A 19,632-nucleotide genomic window follows, 5' to 3' on the forward strand; every position below is an offset into this window, starting at 1 on the left:
TACCCACTCGTAGTCATGTTGATTTAGTGCACCATGCTAGATGTCACCTAAATCACGCGTTAGTTATGTGTTGAAATTTATTGCTTCAAGGAAATTTCTTGCTCCTTATTTTCCCATATTTGACCGGAGTTGACTTCACTTTTCTTTTTTCTCGTAATGATTTATTATCTCGCTGGCCACGCTACAATACAATACAACTCTTGATTCTGTTTCTTAGATTCCTATTTCTAAACAAGGTAATCTCTCTCTCTCTCTCTGAAATTTTTGAATTTTAACACTTCCAATGCATGTAGTGACATCAAATTTTCTTCATTCCTGTTACATTTTGGTTGCTTAATTAATTATGAGAAAATTATTTTTGTGTCTATTTATGAAAAACTTGTAAGTTGTAGTTGGTTCAACTTCTAGAAGGATCAAAATTGATCATGAAGGTATAGAATTGATTCTCACATGTGTAATTGCATCTGAGTAAAATTGATTTTGTCTTAAATTGATTCTATTTGTACCTATAATTTGTAACTTTTGATTTTAAAATTGATTTTTACACACAAATTTATAGTTCAACACACTTTTACATAAATGTCACAAAACATGCATGGTGTCATTTGAATTTTTGTTATTTTGATGTTCAAATGACATAATTGATTAAGGGCATATTTGAATTGGCTTTTTTCAGCTTGTCTACTAGCATAAGTTTGATGGGGTTGTTTGGTAGAATTTTGGAAAACAGCTTTTCATAAGCTGTTTTTAAGTTATTTTCATAAGTTCTTCAAAATAACTTATAAAAACAACTTATAGCATATGCAAGAGTCACTGTGTTTGGATTTGTTATCAAGAGTGTCACTTACATTACTCAATGAGTGTCAAATTTATCCTTGACATTACCAAACTTAATGTTGTTCTAGCACCTATGTCTACCAACACAGAGGAAAATTTGATTAAAGTTTTGCAGTTTTTGTGATCATGTTTACAGCTTATAATTTCAAGGTCCAATATGTGTATTTACAACTTAACTCTAATCCTAAAGTATGTGAAGAAAATTGTGAATAGTCTCTAAAATATATGAAAAACTTGTAGGATTATGTTCCAAACCAGCGCTTCTCTTAATATCCCAACCTTTAAGTATGTAGGGGCTTCAAAGCTTGACTAACAAGCGAGAAATTTGACTTTGAGAAAGTTTGTTCCTTTCCCAACAGGAGGATGTATAAATCTCCAAGTCAGGCGCGGCAGCGCACTTTTCCATTGCTTTCTCTAATAGGAGCTCGAAAACCGGTACTTGTCTAGGCTGAGAAGTTTCATATTCATGTCACGGTCTTTTAAAAGTATATGATATCAATCCATAACATTTTAGTAGACATATTCAAACTAAATTTTATATGCTTGAGACTACTTACCATTTTCATTATTGAGTAGGATAGACAGTGATGTATGAGGAACTAAATTAAGGGTTTGTTGTTAATTATTCTTTTTATAATCTGCTAATTAGAGAGTGATATTTGAGGAGCTAAGTTCAGGGTTTATTGTTAATTATTCTTTTTATAATCTTCTTATTCGAGAGTGATATTTGAGGAGCTAACCTCGGGGCTTATTGTTAATTATTCTTTTTATAATCTGCTTACAAGTCTATGTGATAAAAACATTAAATCATTTGTGTTTGCTAGCTGCACTATTTTATCGAGGAACAAAGCACAAACTTAGAGTTTGATGGAGATTGGATAGTATAGATTATAACCTTTTATTGAATAGGATTCAATGCACAAACTTAGAGTTTGAGTCATCTGATTTTCATCTAATGGTTTCAGGTTGCTAACTGCTGATTCTTTCAATTCTCAACGCAAAGAATTCCAATAAAGCTATTAATTCTGTTTCTTGATTCAGATTTCGAAACCAGGTAATTCTATCTCTATATTTGTTGCAATTAAAACTCATGTAGTCACTGCAGTCAGCTAATTAGGACCAGATGGAGATTCAAACAATTTGCATTATTCTGACTCTAGTGAATATGATTCAAAATGTAAACTTTGAGTTTGAGACATCTGTTTTTGATACAATGGTTTCATTTTGTTAACTGCAGTGACTGTGTGATTTTTTTTTTTTTTTTTGACCGAAGACTGTGTGATTTTTAAACTATATCAAATCCATATAATCTTTCTCCATCACTGAGTATTCTATTAATTAAAAAGAAGAAACCATTTAAATCCATTATACACATGTTTGTGAATGCGTGATTAGTTTTACTCATGCTTGTGTTAACTTCATTTGCCAAAGGATGGAAGCCCTTGCTGTTACAGTCTTGGAAAAGTTGAGTTCTGCAGCTTACAAAGAGCTTGAAATCATTTGGAATCTCAAAGAGGATATCGAACGAATGAAGAACACAGTCTCCATGATAAAAGCTGTTCTCCTCGATGCAGAGGCCAAGGCCAATAACCATCAAGTTAGTAATTGGTTGGAGGAGCTGAAAGATGTACTTTATGATGCAGATGATTTACTAGATGATTTTTCTGTTGAAAATTTGAGAAGAAAAGTAATGGCTGGAAAAAACATAGTAAAACAGACACGATTTTTCTTCTCAAAATCAAACAAAGTAGCCTATGGTCTTAAACTGGGCCATAAAATGAAAGAAATCCAAAAGAGGCTAGATGACATTGCTAAAACTAAGCAGGCTCTGCAGCTGAATGACCGCCCTATGGAAAATCCAATTGCATATAGGGAGCAGAGACAAACTTACTCATTTGTGAGTAAAGATGAAGTTATTGGAAGAGATGAGGAAAAGAGATGTATTAAAAGTTATCTACTAGATGACAATGCAACAAATAATGTTTCTATAATTCCCATAGTTGGGATTGGAGGATTAGGTAAGACTGCACTTGCTCAACTTGTCTACAATGATAATGATGTTCAAAGGTATTTTGAGCTAAAAATGTGGGTGTATGTCTCGGATGAATTTGATATAAAGAAAATATCTCGGGAGATCGTTGGGGATGAAAAGAATAGTCAGATGGAGCAAGTGCAACAACAACTTCGAAACAAAATTCAAGGGAAAAAGTTTTTGCTCGTGTTGGATGACATGTGGAACGAGGATCGTGAGTTGTGGCTTAAATTGAAGAGCTTGTTAATGGAAGGAGGAAAAGGAAGCATGGTAATTGTTACAACGCGTAGTCAAACAGTGGCAAAAATAACAGGCACACATCCACCCCTTTTCTTAAAAGGTTTGGATTCACAAAAATCCCAGGAGCTATTCTCTCGAGTGGCTTTCAGCGTGTCGAAAGAACGAAATGATTTGGAGTTGTTAGCTATAGGAAGGGACATTGTTAAGAAATGTGCTGGCATTCCCCTTGCCATAAGAACTATTGGCAGCCTTTTGTTTTCTCGAAATTTGGGCAAGAGTGATTGGCTATATTTCAAAGATGTTGAGTTTTCAAAGATAGATCAACACAAGGACAAAATCTTTGCAATCCTTAAACTGAGTTATGATCATCTTCCATCGTTTCTAAAAAAATGTTTTGCTTATTGTTCATTGTTTCCTAAAGGTTTTGTGTTTGAAAAGAAAACACTCATTCAGTTATGGGCAGCTGAGGGGTTTATCCAACCATCAAATGATGTTAGACGTGTAGAAGATGTTGGCCATGAGTACTTCATGAGTTTGCTGTCAATGTCCTTCTTCCAAGATATCACTGTAGACGATTGTGGTGACATTTGTAATTGTAAAATGCATGACCTTATGCATGATCTAGCACAGCTAATGGTCGGGAATGAATATGTCATGGCTGAAGGAGAAGAAGCAAACATTGGAAACAAAACACGTTTTTTATCATCTCATAATGCATTACAGTTTGCACTGACATCATCATCTTCCTACAAGTTAAGAACATTTCTCTTATGCCCAAAAACGAATGCAAGCAATTATCTGCGTCAGTCAAACGTTCTTTCCTTTTCAGGCTTAAAGTTCTTACGTGTGTTGACACTTTGTGGATTGAATATTCTGGCAATCCCAAATAGTATTGAAGAGATGAAGCATCTGAGATATATTGATCTATCAAAGAGTATTGTACTTAAAGATCTTCCGCCGGGCATTACTAGCCTACAGAACCTTCAAACTCTAAAACTTTCTGATTGTTCTGAGCTCGAAATATTACCAGAAAATCTCAACAAAAGTCTTAGGCATCTTGAGTTGAATGGTTGTGAGAGATTGAGATGTATGCCACAAGGGTTAGTACAGTTGGTTAATCTTCAAACACTGACACTTTTTGTACTGAACAATAGAAGTACGAACGTAAATGAGTTAGGTGAGCTAAACAACCTTAGAGGAAGATTAGAAATAAAAAGGTTGGATTTCCTGCGAAACGCTGCTGCAGAGATTGAATTTGTAAAAGTACTTCTTGAGAAGGAACACCTTCAGCTATTGGAATTACGGTGGACGTATGATGAAGATTTTATTGAGGATTTTCGTCATTGGTCATCATTGCCTAAAAGGGTCATACAAGAAAACAAACACCGGTTGGAAGATGAGAAGATTTTAGAAGGTCTGCAGCCACACCATTCGCTTCAAAAACTAGTTATAGATGGGTTTTGCGGCAAAAAGTTACCAGACTGGATAGGGAATCTCTCATCGCTCTTGACTCTTGAGTTCCACAATTGCAATGGTTTGACATCACTGCCCGAAGCGATGCGTAACCTTGTATCTTTGCAGAAACTTTGCATGTATAACTGCTCATTATTAGAGGAAAGATATGCAAAACCATATGGTCAAGACTGGCGTAAAATCTCTCGCATCCGAAAAGTTGAGATCCTTCCTATGAGACCATCATTACTCAAGTATTTTACTTGAGTCAAAAATCTTTCCTCAATCATGGATGTGTTTTTGAATATATACTCTCTTAAATCGATTAATATTTTACGACATTTGGATGGTGGTTCATACTATGATTGAGGTAACATTTCTTTTTACCTTTATGATGCCTATCTTTTGTGTTGAAGTTCTGAATTTGTCTTGGTATTTGAATTTTTGATAGAGAATTATGGAGAATAATATAGAACATTATGGAACTTTCAAGATGTCGAAGAACTTTCAAGAATATTACAAAATAATGTCGTAGTGATTAGGATCATCTTAGCATCTCTAGAACTTTCTAGGCACATGAACTAGATATTAGAATCTCTAGATAGTTCTTGTAATTAAGTAGTAGAATTAAATGTTTCTAGATATTTCTAGTTTGTAATGTAGAGCCTTCCTAGAGTAGTATAAATAAGGCTCACCACCTAGTGTTTTGGCATACTGAAGCATCATCAAGCATTGAATCATTCAAGTAATATAACTTTTCTTTGAGAATATTAGAGTGTTTCTCTATTTTCTCTACCTTTCCTTTTGTCCCTGAGCCAGATTTGGTATCAGAGCTGGTTACGATACCTCGAAGTTGAGGTTGAGCGAAAAAAATCAACGGAAAGTGAGTTTTCAAGTGAGCAAGGAGTTGCCTTTGTGAAACTTCACTTTGCGGCCATTTTGATCGTGAAACTTCACTTTGCGGCCATTTTGATCGCGAAACTAACACCGTCATTTTGTCTGAGCGAAGAAATCAACGGAAAGTGAGTTTTCAAGTGAGAGTAAGGAGTTGCTTTCTCAAAACTTCACTTTGCGGCCATTTGTTCGCGAAGCTAACACCACAAACAAAACAACCACGCACCGCCACAATCTTCACCCAAAAAGAAAAAAAGATCATTGACCACCATTGTCAAAATGCCACCTAGAAGACAAAACGAAAGATCTTTTCATGAAATTGAGATGGAAGAAATGAGGCGACAAATTCAACTACTACAGGAGACTGTCAAAGTCCAACAAGCCTTATTGGAAGCAAACCAAAGAAGATTTGATGATGATGGCTTTGGTAGAGACTCTTCATCATCTAGAAGCACTCGCTTACACCAATGTCAACCTCGGATGAAGCATATCAAGGTCGACATTCCAGATTTCGAAGGAGAACTGCAACCAGATGAGTTTGTTGATTGGCTCCAGGCTATTGAACGCGTATTTGAGTACAAGGAGATACCAGAGGAGCACAAGGTAAAGATTGTTGCAGTAAAGTTAAAGAAACATGCTTTAATTTGGTGGGAAAATCTTAAAAGAAGACGTAAGTGTGAAGGAAAAAGCAAGATCAAGACGTGGGAGAAAATGCACCACAAACTAACCCGTAAGTATTTACCTCCTCGTTATTATCAAGAGAATTTTACACAACTACAATTATCCAAAACATCTTCATACCAACCTATTCCCTACACCAAAAATCATATCGATTCTCAAAAACCACTAACCCACCAACCTATTTCCTCATTCAAACCCCAATATAATACATTCATAGAGAGAAATACCAAGATACCTAAATGTTTCAAGTGTCAAGAGTATGGACACATAGCCTTAGATTGTGTGAATCGTAAAGTATTCACCATCGTCAATGAGGGGATAAACACTATTTTTGAAGAAGAAAGAGAAAACATTCAGGAATCGTTTGAAGAAGAGACGATGAGAGAACCAATATATGATGAAGAATATGTTGGTGTTGACTTTTGTGAAGAATGTGAAGAAGAGGGAAAAGGAGATCCAATATATGATGAATATGGTCCTGGTAACATTCATGAAGCCTTTGAAAAAGAGGAGCATGATGAACCAATATATGACGAAAAATATATTCATGCTGAATATGGTGAATCTTTGGAGGTTGAAAGAAGCTTGCAAACAACTATTACGAAAGACATGGTTTGTAATGCCATCATCGATAACAAAATCTGTGAGAATGTTGAATCCAATTATATGGTAGAAAAATTAAATCTACCAACAAAGGAGCGCCTACACCCTTACAAGCTTCAATGGCTCAACAAGGATAATGAGGTAAAAGTATCTCAACACTCCATTATCTCATTTTCCATTGGCAATAATTATAAAGAAAATTCATGGTGTGATGTTATTTCTATGGATACTTGGAGGCCATGTCAATATGATCGTTGTGCATTATACGATGATTATGTCAATACATGCACTTTCGTGAAAGATGTGATCAAATTGGCACCTCTACCACTCAATGATGGAAAAGGGGAATTTAAGCTACTTGGACTTTCACTCGCAAAGGAACCATTCAAAGATAAGACAAAGTTATGTCTACTTTGTCCAATTCCTAAGCCACCTTGGGAAAATGTTGGAACTGATTTTCCTTCGAATACTTTTACTTCCGTAGCAAAAGTATTCTGAAATCTTGACTTGAGGATGAACAAGGAAATCTTGACTCGAGGACGAGTCTCTTCCAACCCGGGGAGAATGATAGAGAATTATGGAGAATAATATAGAACATTATGGAACTTTCAAGATGTCGAAGAACTTTCAAGAATATTACAAAATAATGTCATAGTGATTAGGATCATCTTAGCATCTCTAGAACTTTCTAGGCACATGAACTAGATATTAGAATCTCTAGATAGTTCTTGTAATTAAGTAGTAGAATTAAATGTTTAGATATTTCTAGTTTGTAATGTAGAGCCTTCCTAGAGTAGTATAAATAAGGCTCACCACCTAGTGTTTTGGCATACTGAAGCATCATCAAGCATTGAATCATTCAAGTAATATAACTTTTCTTTGAGAATATTAGAGTGTTTCTCTATTTTCTCTACCTTTCCTTTTGTCCCTGAGCCAATTTTACATTACTTAATCATATTGGGTTTGATACTTGGATTACATATATCTGTCTCTGAAGCCGCGATACTTCGAAAATGGTGAAGTATCGTATCCGACACGTATCTGATACCGATACGCTCCGATACGTTCCGATACGGGTATCGGAAAAGTATCGGGCAATTAATATTTATTTTTTTGAAAAACAATGACCGATATGTGTCGGATACGTTCCGATACGCGTATCGAGAAGTATCAGACAATTATTATTTATTTTTTGAAGGAAAAAAATGACCGATACGCGTCAGATACGACTAACTTGTACTCCGACACAGCTTACTTATACTCCGACACCTATCAAGTTTGGCAGCGCTATCAAAATCATATTATCTCTTCTAACCTAAAATAATAGGGTTTCTCGTCACCACATAACAATAGCTATTCTCTCTTCTAACCATTACCACTTATTGAATTCTACTCTGTTTCTCTTCTCTCTAATGTTATGTTTCTTTTGCTGTTTGTTTTCGATATAAATTATTGTTAACTGTTAATTAGTCAACATTAGACAAAGATGTTCTTTTTTTTTTTTTATAGTACTTATGATGTTATCTTTGGATGGTACTAATGATGTTTAACTATATTCTATCTAATTTGTGCGGAAAAAACATGTAATTGTCACTTGTTTTGATGTTTATCATCATTTTTAGTTATGTTTATACATTGTGCACTTATACTATTAATTTTAAATTTAATTTTTTAATAACGTATCGAGGCCGTATACGTATCGTATCGGGAATTTTGAAAATTTTCCCGTATCGATATCGTATCGTATCGGTATCGTGTCAGGTATCGGGGCTTCATTGATATCTGTTTAGATAGATGGATTCTGTAACTTTATTTATTAACATAATTTCCATATGTCGAATTTAAAGTAGCAATTGACAGCTAACCATAATAATGATGAATGGACGCACATATAAGATACTCACTAAGGGCCTGTTTCGATTGATTTATTTGAGCTTATCTATTCACATAAGCCCTTGTAAAACTATTTGGTAGAGGTTATAGAAACAACTTATAACACGTTCGTAAGTTGATTTTAGCTTATTTCTGTAAGGTCTCCAAAATAGCTTATATTAAAACAATTCGACTTTATTATATCTTTTATTTATATAAATAACTTATACGTAAGCACTTATACTATAAGTGCTTAATTAAGTTGTTTATCCAAACAGAAAACTATTTGAAAAATAGCAGTTCATTACCTTGGTGAGATAGAGAATGTTCATCTTATTATTGGATGTATAAGCTTACAAATAAAGGAACTGCTTTTTTTTTTTTTTGATGCATAAACAGTGGTTAATAAGATGATTATATTTTTTGGTCCCATATTTATAAGATAGTTTATATGCCTTGATATTATACTTATGTACTCTATGTAGTATAAATATTTATAATTGGCTTTTCTGTAGGTTGCTTTTAATCACCGTATTGATCTCGCAGGAAACTCCTGCAGAATGACGTTGATGACAGACAAGATCTCGACCTTTCCATCCTTAGATGCTCAACTTATTCATTGCTCAATTTTATTTATAAAAAATCTGAATTTATATTCATTGATAGTTCCATTCATTTCTTTTGTAGTGACATTTGAATCATCAAGAGATTTTTAATCTATTGTTGAGAAGAACTTTTTTGATTAGTTTCTCTTTTATCTATGTAATATTGTTTGTGACTTTTATCTACTGTGGTTATTCGATGATTATTAGCTAATGTTGTGTAATGGAACTAAAGTTGATTAAATGGTATGTGTTGGACGATGACTTTATTTGGAAGAAGATAATCATATTTAAATTATATATGAATTACATCATATCTTAAATATTTTGTATCACGATTTACAACATTACAATAAAACTCTTTTCTCCGTGCAACAAAGTCTAGTTTAATAACAACTATGCCAATTGTGAGAGTTAACTTAAAATCATGAATCTGGAGAATCATATCACGATGGAGAAGCAACGTGCCACGATTGTTGAAACAAGATTCTGAGATCTTCATTGGAAAAATTGTGCCACAATTGAATCGTAACGTGGCACGATGATACGATTGAGGATAAAAACAAAACGTATTTTCAGTGAAGATTTGTTTCAATTTTGTTTAAAGGGTTACTTTCCACTATAATTATAAGTCTTGTATCAGATGATAAAGTGTGTAGAAAAACAGGGTTTAGAAGCCAACATACAAACTAGGGTTCATAGAGAATTTCTCTTGGCAACAACACTAGGGTTGGGTTTGTTTTGATTCACTTTGAACAAAACACCGTTAGGATTGAGTCTCTTGGTTACGGGAAGAGGTTGGGAATTGGGTAGAATTAGGTTTGAAGACTGATTCTTGTAACTCAATATCTCTTTGTAAAGAAACTCATATCATTATAGTGGAACAGAGAGCTGCTCTCTCCTCCCAGACTAGGTCATCATTAGACCGAACTGGGTAAACAAATTCTTGTGTTCTCTTTCTTCCTTTTATCTCTTGCTGTTCGTTTTTTTTGTTTGGATTATTTGCTACCCACTTGATTTGATTACTTGGTATTAATTTGCTCCACGCATTAAATTTTTATTGGTCTGGTTTTTACAACGAATTCACAACACCAATGTTTTTATAATTAACTTCATCTTTGTCATTAATTTTTTTCTTATGTATCGATGCAGATAAAATTGCATATGTGCTTTGATGCAGTGCCACACTTCGACGTCCAGTCTATGCCGAGCACGGGCCCATGTTTAACACGGGTTTGTCGTTAGTTATTTAATAATCATAAAAACAAATGACAGTATATGAGAATATTTGTAAAATAATAGACTTTATTTAGTTGTAAATTTGGAAGACAGCACAATTTTATTTCACAGGGACTTGCATTCACGCCACATACACGATACTTTTATAACTTAGTACAAAAGGTGCACTGTATATATAAAAATTAAAAAGCATTGGTAACAAACAAGGACATCATAGTAGTTATTTATACGCATGCAAAGCATGCATGTTTTATAAATGGATGTTATCTTCTGCTGTAGGCCTAGGTTGCCTACTTGGATGGTGGCTCATAAACAGTTGGTGGCGGCTGTCCCCCGTATAATGGTTCCTTATCAATTGGGCGATAGCGGAATGAAGATCTATATTTAGATGGTGGTTTCTTATCAATTGGGCGATTGCGGAATGAAGATCTATATTTAGGTTTTGGTTTCTTATCAACCTTGCTATTGCGGAATGAAGATCTATATTTCGGTGGTGATTTTCTTCCGAAAAAGTAAACAGGAGGAGGTGGTGGTCGTCGTGGTGGTTCGAAAAAGTAAACAATAGGTGGTGGTGGTGGTAGTTGTGGCGGTCGTATGTAAGTGTAAATTGGCGGGAGGTTAATGATTGGAGGCTTGTTAATCGGAGGCTTGTAATTTGGGAAGGTGTAAATTGGAGGTTTATATATAGGTACTAATAAATCAGCAAGCCCTTGAGAAACAAGGATAAGGGCAGCAAGGAACAACAATAGTAAGGATAGGTAAAATGAAGCCATTTTAAGAAGTGACTTTAGTGTTGGTGCATATAATACATAGCGAATAATCAGGTTTTATAGTAGTTAGAGGAAAATTTGATGAAGGTGTAAAGTTTCTATCAAAGACATTTATTATATTTCAATAATCATTCCACTAAATGAGGGGTAACCTTGGCATAATCGGTAATGTTGTGGTCATGTGATTGAAAGGTCACGGGTTTAAGTTTTGGAAACAGCCTTTTTTTATAAAAAAAACTAGGTAAGACTGCGTATAATACATCAAAAATGATAGGACTCCTTCCCAAACCCTACGTATGCGGAAGCTTTAATGCATTAAGTAGGAGAAGTGCTGACATTTGATATCAACAATGCCACGAATAAGATGATTGTAGTTGCTGAAATGGAAATTAAAAAAAAAAGTCAATGTTTTGTTGGAATATGTGAATATTATTCAACATTGTAATAACACTATTAAGCAATATCTTTAAAAACTAGATCAGTATTATTGGCGATAACAGGCCAAACCATAAGCTTGGTCTAAACAATACTTAAAGGCCTGCTATTTCATTTTATTCTTATTGTCTAGACTTCCAAATTATTTATCTATTTTTTTTTTTTGTTTATTTCATATATTCTTTTGAAGATTCTTTTTCATTTTTTTTCCCTTTCGTTTTTTATGAAAATTATACACATATATAAAATTATACATGGATCGAAGGTAAGCGGACACTAAACTGAACGGCTAAACCTTTTTAGATGGTGAAACCAATCCTCTTAAAACAACATTCATAGACCTAGAAAACACAACATTGCTATGCATACCCTTTTGAAATATTTGAAGAAGGGCTACAAGTTTTGGTGCTAGAAAGCAAAAAGTGTAAAAAAAAAAAATATTAAAGTATGTTGATTGTAGAACAAGTTTTCTCATGTATGTTGATTGGAGTTGCTAATATATTCCTCTGTCAATGTTGTTAATTTGTTCTTAGTTAGTATTCATGATGATGAGAACATTATATACTTGAATTTTGGTGTCGTTGAGATGGTCCTTGAATTTCTTTTATGCACTGTCAACTAATATCTCTTTATTTTTCAGTATAAATCTTGTATCCACAGTTCTATCTAGTTCAATAGCAACCAATTCCTAACTCCTGCAAATACTAACACGAGAAAGATTTGTTAGGTAAAGTGGGGTGATATATGCAAGTCCAAAAGGAGGGTGACTTGACGGTGAGGGATATATGAAAGGTGAATATGATTCTCTTAGTTAAATCGAAGTGGAGGCTGTTATTTCATGATACGGAAGGGTGGAAAGAGGTATTAGTCGCAAAATGAGGTCGACCGATAACGTGCAAGGTATTTGCACCAAGAGGTGGTTCAAAGAGTGTCGTTGGTACAGTGGAAGTACACGGTACTTGTCTGACCAAGAGGATAGGCGGGAGTGGAAAACGGATGAGCTTTTACGGTCAAATCCACATATTGGTTAATTGCTAATCTCAGTTTGGGTAACATGGCCAAAACTGAAATTGAACCTTTCGTTATTCTTCATCGTATTTGGAAGAGTGTTGCACCGTTCAAAGTTTGTGCGTTCTTTTGGCGACTACTTTTGAATCGAATTACATCTAGAACAAATTTGTCCCGAAGGAGGATAATTGTGCAGGAAGAGACAGTAGATTATCTCTTATGTCTGGTCTGCTATTTTTCCTTACTAGTGGGTCTTGGTTTAGCTTGGCTGCCTGCCTTTTTGCATTATTGACAAGTTGAGAGGTTTAGGATTTTCAAATTCTGGCATGCCTTGTGTTTGAATGAGAGTTTTTTCTATTCAATAAATTTTTCGGGTCCAAACAAATTAACAATTAACATACTGATATCGTTGTTTAAAATAAAATTGTTTCGCTTCTTTCTTAATATGTCTAGAAAAATCTTCAAAGTAGATCGATCATTTAGAAACAAGACCTATATCTCAACTTGCACTGCCAATACTATTAGGTTGGACATCTTTACGATAGTCTGAACATGAGATCTTTTAGTTGCATAAGTTTCAGGTGGTGCTTGTCACTTCGTCTACAAACAAAAAAATAAACAGATCAAGAAGAAGATTATATGACAATAATTAGCAACTAAAGGTAAAGGTGTTGGTTTAATTTTTTTATTTTTTTTTATATAAACTGTCGTACCAATTCAGATTCTTTGAAAGGTCAAATTAGAACAAAAAGATTTATATCATACTAGTAAATTAGAATCACACACCTTTTAAAATTTATGTTTTTATATGAATTTCTATCTTTATGTCGCATATTTCAAAGTAGTTGTGGTTTAAAACCAAGCTAGCCCATTAAAGTTAACACCGAAAAAAATTGAACACGAGATCTTAAGAAGAGTGAGGTCCAAAACAACCCCACCAAACTAGCACAAGAGGTTTGATTTTTTTTTTAATCATAGTTTATTATAAATAAAATTTAACTTTGCTACTCTATTAGCTCCTTAATCTATTTGAAAACTTTATTATGAAATAAACTTTTTAGTATAAATCTTTTAAAGACTCTAAAAGTGTCATACCTTACACACGTGGTAGCTTCTGAAATGGTGGTTGTAGCCTCTTCTTTGAAGGCTTGTAAGTTGGAGGAGCTTCATAAATTGGAGGATTGTAAATTGGAGGACTGTTTGAAGTCTTGTATATTGGAGCATTGTAAACTGGATTTAGAGAAAATGGTGGTACAAAATTTGTATAAGGTGGTAACTCACTATTTAGAGGCTTGTAAGTTGGTGTAAGTTTGTACGCAGCAAGCCCTTGAGGAAGAAGGATAAGAGCAGCAATGAACTTTAAAACTAGTGAGGACAAGAAAAAGGAAGCCATTTTAGGTAGTGATGATTTTAGTGTGTATAACATATAGGGAATAATTAGGTTTTATACTAGTTTGGGGAACTTCAAAATATCATTGCTTTTTGCGCCGAATCTTAATCAAATTTTATTACTATACCCAATTACATATTATTTTTTAAATAAGGGAAGTGATAACCTGTGCTCTCAAAGGCACATGTTAAGAAACTCATTATAAAAATATATGTATTAAAAATCGTGCAATCAACTTCTTAAAAGTTAAATTATCATGTTTTTCAATGCAAAATTGTTCATTTTGAGTTCCTTAACATGTGCCTTTAAAACACAAGTTAACATGACCCAATAATTACTAAATTGGAAATACTCACTAACCGTGCTCTTCTCTTTCACAATCATAAGACAAAACCTTTCTCTTCTGATTGGATCAGATGAGTAAATAAACTCAATCTTAAATTGATCAATAAATTATCGAGTTTGTTTTAGATTTAAGAACATTGTTATAGTTGGTTAAATCTCGTCTCATGCTTAGCCTACCTTTCATATAAAACATAATTAATAGTAATTGTTTCAGTAACCTTCTGTATCAGAATCTACCTCCTTGCTATAAAAAATTGAAAAAAGAAATCTAACGCTTTAACATCTCAATGGATTTTTTATTTTACGAATTATCAACGGATGTTTTTGATTGCTTTTCAAAGTTAACTTGTAAGTTATATTAAGATTATACTACCTCCACTCCACCCCAAATTATATAATTGCTTTAGAGAAAAAATTTGTCCGAAATTAAAAGTCATTTTACAATATATTATGAAACATTAAATGTTAATTTTTCTACGATACCTTCAATTATTTATTACTCTCACTTCTTTTAATTCTTTAATTTATCTTTCCTATGAAGAATAATTTTGTAAAATTACTTATAATTTCTTTTTCTCATACATCATTAATTACATTTCTTACTTTGTGTGAAATGACGAAAACATCATATAATTTAAGACAGATGAAATACATTTTTTTTACTACCAATTTCTTTAGGACATTGTTTAGACTATATTTTGTTTTGGAAATACAAGTAAAACACTTGTTATAACTTATAGGCAATCAATTTTCAATGTAAAGTTACTTATTTTTACATCTAAATAATGTCCTAAAGATACTCGTTAATTAACATTTTCCCAAAATACCTTTTCAACTTTTCAAACGATGATATACTTTGTTGGCTTAGCTTTTCTTTTGCAATAAGCAACCAAAGATGACAGTAATTTGTTTTAAGGTAAACTATATCAAAAGGTATGCATGTTAGTAACTTTTATTACCGTGATGATAATTGGAGGAAGGTATGGAAATTGGAGGTTTGGAGAGGGTTAAGCACACTTCAGTTGCATGATATTTTGGATCGGTGGTTTTTCAGACTCTATTGGGATTTTTAGATGGTGGCTGCTAAATTTGTGTAGCAATTAAGTGTAAATATACATTGTCTTAAACAAATGACTTGTTTTTTTTTTTGGTCTAATCACAACAAATGACTTGTTGTTAAAAAGAAAAATAATCATTTAGGTTTTCAACATTTAAAATAAAGATAAAAAAATAAAATAAAAAATGCTAACAAATACCCTTAAGGCATTGTTTAAGGATCCAAAATTAGTAATTTTTATATTGAGAATTTTGTAATTATAACTTTTACATATCTTTGACTTGTATTTTCAAGATAATTTTTTTTTGTATGTTTCTTAAACAATGTTCTTATGCCACTTGTTAGGCTCTGTTTGGTAAAAATAAGCTACAAACTAGCTGATAAGCTAGCTTATAGCTGATAAGGAAAATAACACATTAAATTTATTGGACAAAGAAAACATGCAAAAAAATACATTTCTTTAATTTTGTGTTACTATTCCAAGGCATTTAAAAAAACGGAGTGTAGTATATATTAAACTAAGAATTAATTTTTTTTAATAATTGGAAATAATAAACATCTTCAATAAGCCAAAAAAAAAAGAAGATACGTGCTAAATATGAATTACCTATCCTTTGCATTCAATACGTGAATATTAAAACTCATTACCACTGGAGCAGCTAATCTTGATAAATTAACAACAATTTCAAGTTAAAGCAGCAACGTCAAAAAAAGAAAGGGCTATAATGCATAACGCACCGTAGGAGACCCATTGAAGCTGTGCACGGGAACGGCGCCAATAAAGAGGGCATAACTATTCCCGTGAGCTTAGTTCAGTTGGTAGGGATATTGTATATTATATGCAGGGGCTGGGGTTCGACCCCAGACACTCCACTTCTCCACAATTTAATTGTGTGAACTCTAGCCACTAGGCTACTTGACCAAAAAAAAAAAAAAAAAAGAGGGCATAACTTAGTTATAACTTCTGTTTGCATGTTATAGCATGGTGCATGAATGTTGCAGCATCCTCTGACCATTTGTCCTTGATTTCAGAGAGGAAACTTACGAAGTTCATACGTCTAATCAAATCCATGTACTATTAATAGATCGAAACTGCACTATGGACTTGAATACCTTTTCTAGTTGTTTTAATAGTTCTCTCTTTCAAGCATAATAATGAATTAATCCCCATTAAACATAGCATTTTCCACTGGTTTCCTCTTTCAAACTCAAAAGGCTAGTATTAAAATTTGAAAAACGTTAAAGAGTGCCCTAGGAGATTGATTAAAAGGATAAAATTAAAAATATTGTATTAAAAGATGATGAAAAATGATGAATTTGACTTTTTAAAAGTTTAAATATTGTTGAATCCAATGGAAACCTACTATTTTTGGTTTTCTTAGCAAGTGCTTTTAGGGCACTTGTCAGCATAACCCTTAAAATTTAAATCGTCAAGTTAAAACATAGAGAACAAAATTAATACCATTTGTTAAAAAGAAAGAAAAAAAAAACAATAACATACTAAAATGCAAACTTTAATTATAACTTCATTATCCCGTAACTATATGAAAGTTTAGCTCATGGTGAACTTCAAAAAACACAAAACAAATGGAACAGATTAAGATCTCCTTCATTACTGAGATTATCAAGGGAGAAAATTAATTTACAATAGCAAGAAAATATGTAATTTGCTACGATAAAATTTGTAGTTAATCGAATTTAGCTAGAGAAAAGCTACAGAATAACTATAGAGTCGGCCATAGCATGAATTGAGAGACAAATTTGCTAGGGAATTAATTCATTGTAAATCCGCAGTAATTAGAAAAAGATTCCTACCAAATTTTTAGTTAATCCAGATCATACAAGCATTCAAAATGTATTTTCAGTAGCAACATAACCATGAATTATCATAGCAATTTCGAAACACATTTGTAGCAATATAGCTGTGGACTTTGCATAGCAATTTCGAAGAAAACGTGTAGCTAAATTTTAAAATATAAATTTAAGATATTTAATGCTTCACTACAAGAAAATTGTCATTTGGATGTGTGATATTTAAATTTTAAAATATAAATTAAGTATTTATGAATTATTGATGTCTGTAGAGTAAAATTAAACAAGAAATTACCATAAACTCAAGCAATATATTGAATATGTTGCTATTCGAAGAGATTAAATAAAACTGTAGCTTCAAAATGTGAAAGATGAATACTTAATCATATCAAAATTGTATTACAATATTCATTCCAACGTGAAAGATGAATCAAAATTAGACTCAAAATGTGTGGAAATACAACATACACTAGCTCTAGACAACAATGATTCCATAAAAAGTGATAGAGAACTCGTGAACTAGCATCTCAAGCTTTAGCCCTGATAACTAGAGAGTACTCCTTCAAACTAACTTGTACAACATAAGATAGATTAGTACACAATTTTATTTTTACAAAAAATAAGGGAAAGGGAAAATATCAACCGGCTAAAAGCATACGAAAAATCTTACACTGTAGACAAAATGAACTATTTTGTCCTAAAGCTAGATTTGTGTTCTTGATTGAATCTCTTGTCAGCTTAGCAAAATCGGTTCCAGAATCTCGTATATAGGTTCTTGACTTTATCCTAGCAAAGTAAAAATATGCTTCTGCTGACATTTTGGATCAATGTTAAACCATGAGCAGAGATAAAACCTGCAGAACATATACAAACATTACCTTTGCATAAATATAACTAAAATGTCGATTATTAAATCCGTAACAAGTACAAACAAGCAAATGAATGTGAAAGTCATCTATATAGTTGATATCTTGAAGGTAATTCAAAAGCAAATGTTGAACCGTTTTATGGTTAAAAAATGAAGAATCAACCTTTGATATTTTATGATTCATATTTATATCATTTCGCAGGCAAAATAAAATATCGTTATTTACACATTAATACACAAAAAAAAAAGAGTAATTAGGCTCTGGTAAAAATGAGTTTGAGGAGCATATTATATATATATATATATATTTTTTTTTTTGAGGAAGCATATTATATTATTAACATAAAAATATCAATTCAAAAGACATGAAATTGCAAAATCAAACACAAAACAAGAAATAGTCTATAGTCTCACCAAAGTCAAACACAAACCAAAATTCACGAGTTTGTTAATCACGAGACATAGTCTAAAGTACAAAAATTCAAACTTGAGTTTGTTAATCACGAGACATATTATATCATATCATATAAATAGTTGCTACCAAATATGTGTATCATACAAAGTTGAGAAACTCAATACCTTAGATTGCGGCGAATAAACGAAATAATTTGCGAAATCTGATGCTGAATATTGAGTGATTATGATGTGAAAGATTAAGATTGAGATCGAGAAGTGAGAGTGATTGTGCGAACAAACAATTAGGGATCTAGTGATGAACGAGAACAGCAATCAGGGATTCAGTGATGAACGATTTATATTTCGAGGAACTACAATTAAGATTCTGAATAGGAATTCAATTGATTAGGGATTCCAAATTTCCTATTTACTGAATATGTTTCATGGGTGAGTTTTCAATTTCATGGATGATCAAGAATGAGAATGATTTTGGGGGACAACGATGAAGAACGAGAATGAGATTTTTGATGGAGAATGAGAATGAGTTTGAAGAACAATCATGAAGAATTTCCTATCTGAATCGTGAATGATTTTGTTTTTTATTTAGAAATAAGATTTTTTTTATTTGAGATTTGATAAAATAAACGTGACTCGATAAATAATGTTTGTTCCGGTTAAACAAGGGTAGTTTTAACTGAGATTTTCTACCAATATAGAAATATTGGTAGCAAATGTTATATTTTCTTGTAGTGTAGAGAGCAGTACAAGCCAAAATGTCAAAGACGAGCTTCTTTGCATGAACTCACTAAGAAGGGACTAATAATTATTGCATAATGAAGAAATAAGTAAAGCCATGTTGTACCATAGAAACTCTGCATAAACAGTTTAGTCTTAAGTTGGCCATCATATTATCTCCACAAATAACGCAAAACAGTTTTGGAGACAATTTAAGTATTAATCTCTCTTTTGTCACATAACCATTTTGTCAAATTATTAATCTCTCTTTTTCCCATTCTTGTAAAACAAATACCATAATTTAATATGAGAAAGTGAAACGTATTTTAGAAAAATATGTAATTTTTTTTCTAAAATATATGGT

At 32.7% G+C, this 19,632-nt stretch overlaps 2 protein-coding genes across 4 annotated transcripts; one reads left to right on the forward strand and one right to left on the reverse strand.

Moving 5' to 3' along the window:
- Positions 1-9,389, forward strand: LOC11423554 (putative disease resistance protein RGA4). Of its 3 annotated transcripts, XM_039832325.1 has the most exons (5): positions 1-236; positions 1,078-1,272; positions 1,803-1,891; positions 2,269-4,931; positions 9,127-9,389. In XM_039832325.1, the coding sequence occupies exon 4, from the start codon at positions 2,270-2,272 to the stop codon at positions 4,826-4,828; it is 2,559 nt and encodes an 852-aa protein (XP_039688259.1). In that variant the 5' UTR covers positions 1-236; positions 1,078-1,272; positions 1,803-1,891; position 2,269; the 3' UTR covers positions 4,829-4,931; positions 9,127-9,389. The 3 variants fall into 3 exon arrangements, with proteins under 3 accessions (XP_039688259.1, XP_003598563.1, XP_024635803.1); XM_003598515.4 differs by lacking the exon at positions 1,078-1,272; XM_024780035.2 differs by lacking the exon at positions 1,078-1,272 and having other exon boundaries at positions 9,158-9,389.
- Positions 9,390-10,742: 1,353 nt separating this feature from the next.
- Positions 10,743-11,225, reverse strand: LOC25490355 (repetitive proline-rich cell wall protein 1). The gene has a single exon (XM_039831844.1). The coding sequence runs from the start codon at positions 11,223-11,225 to the stop codon at positions 10,743-10,745; it is 483 nt and encodes a 160-aa protein (XP_039687778.1).
- Between the last annotated feature and the right edge of the window lie 8,407 nt (positions 11,226-19,632).

Source organism: Medicago truncatula, chromosome 3, assembly GCF_003473485.1.
Source record: "Medicago truncatula cultivar Jemalong A17 chromosome 3, MtrunA17r5.0-ANR, whole genome shotgun sequence".
NCBI classification, from domain to species: Eukaryota; Viridiplantae; Streptophyta; class Magnoliopsida; order Fabales; family Fabaceae; genus Medicago; species Medicago truncatula.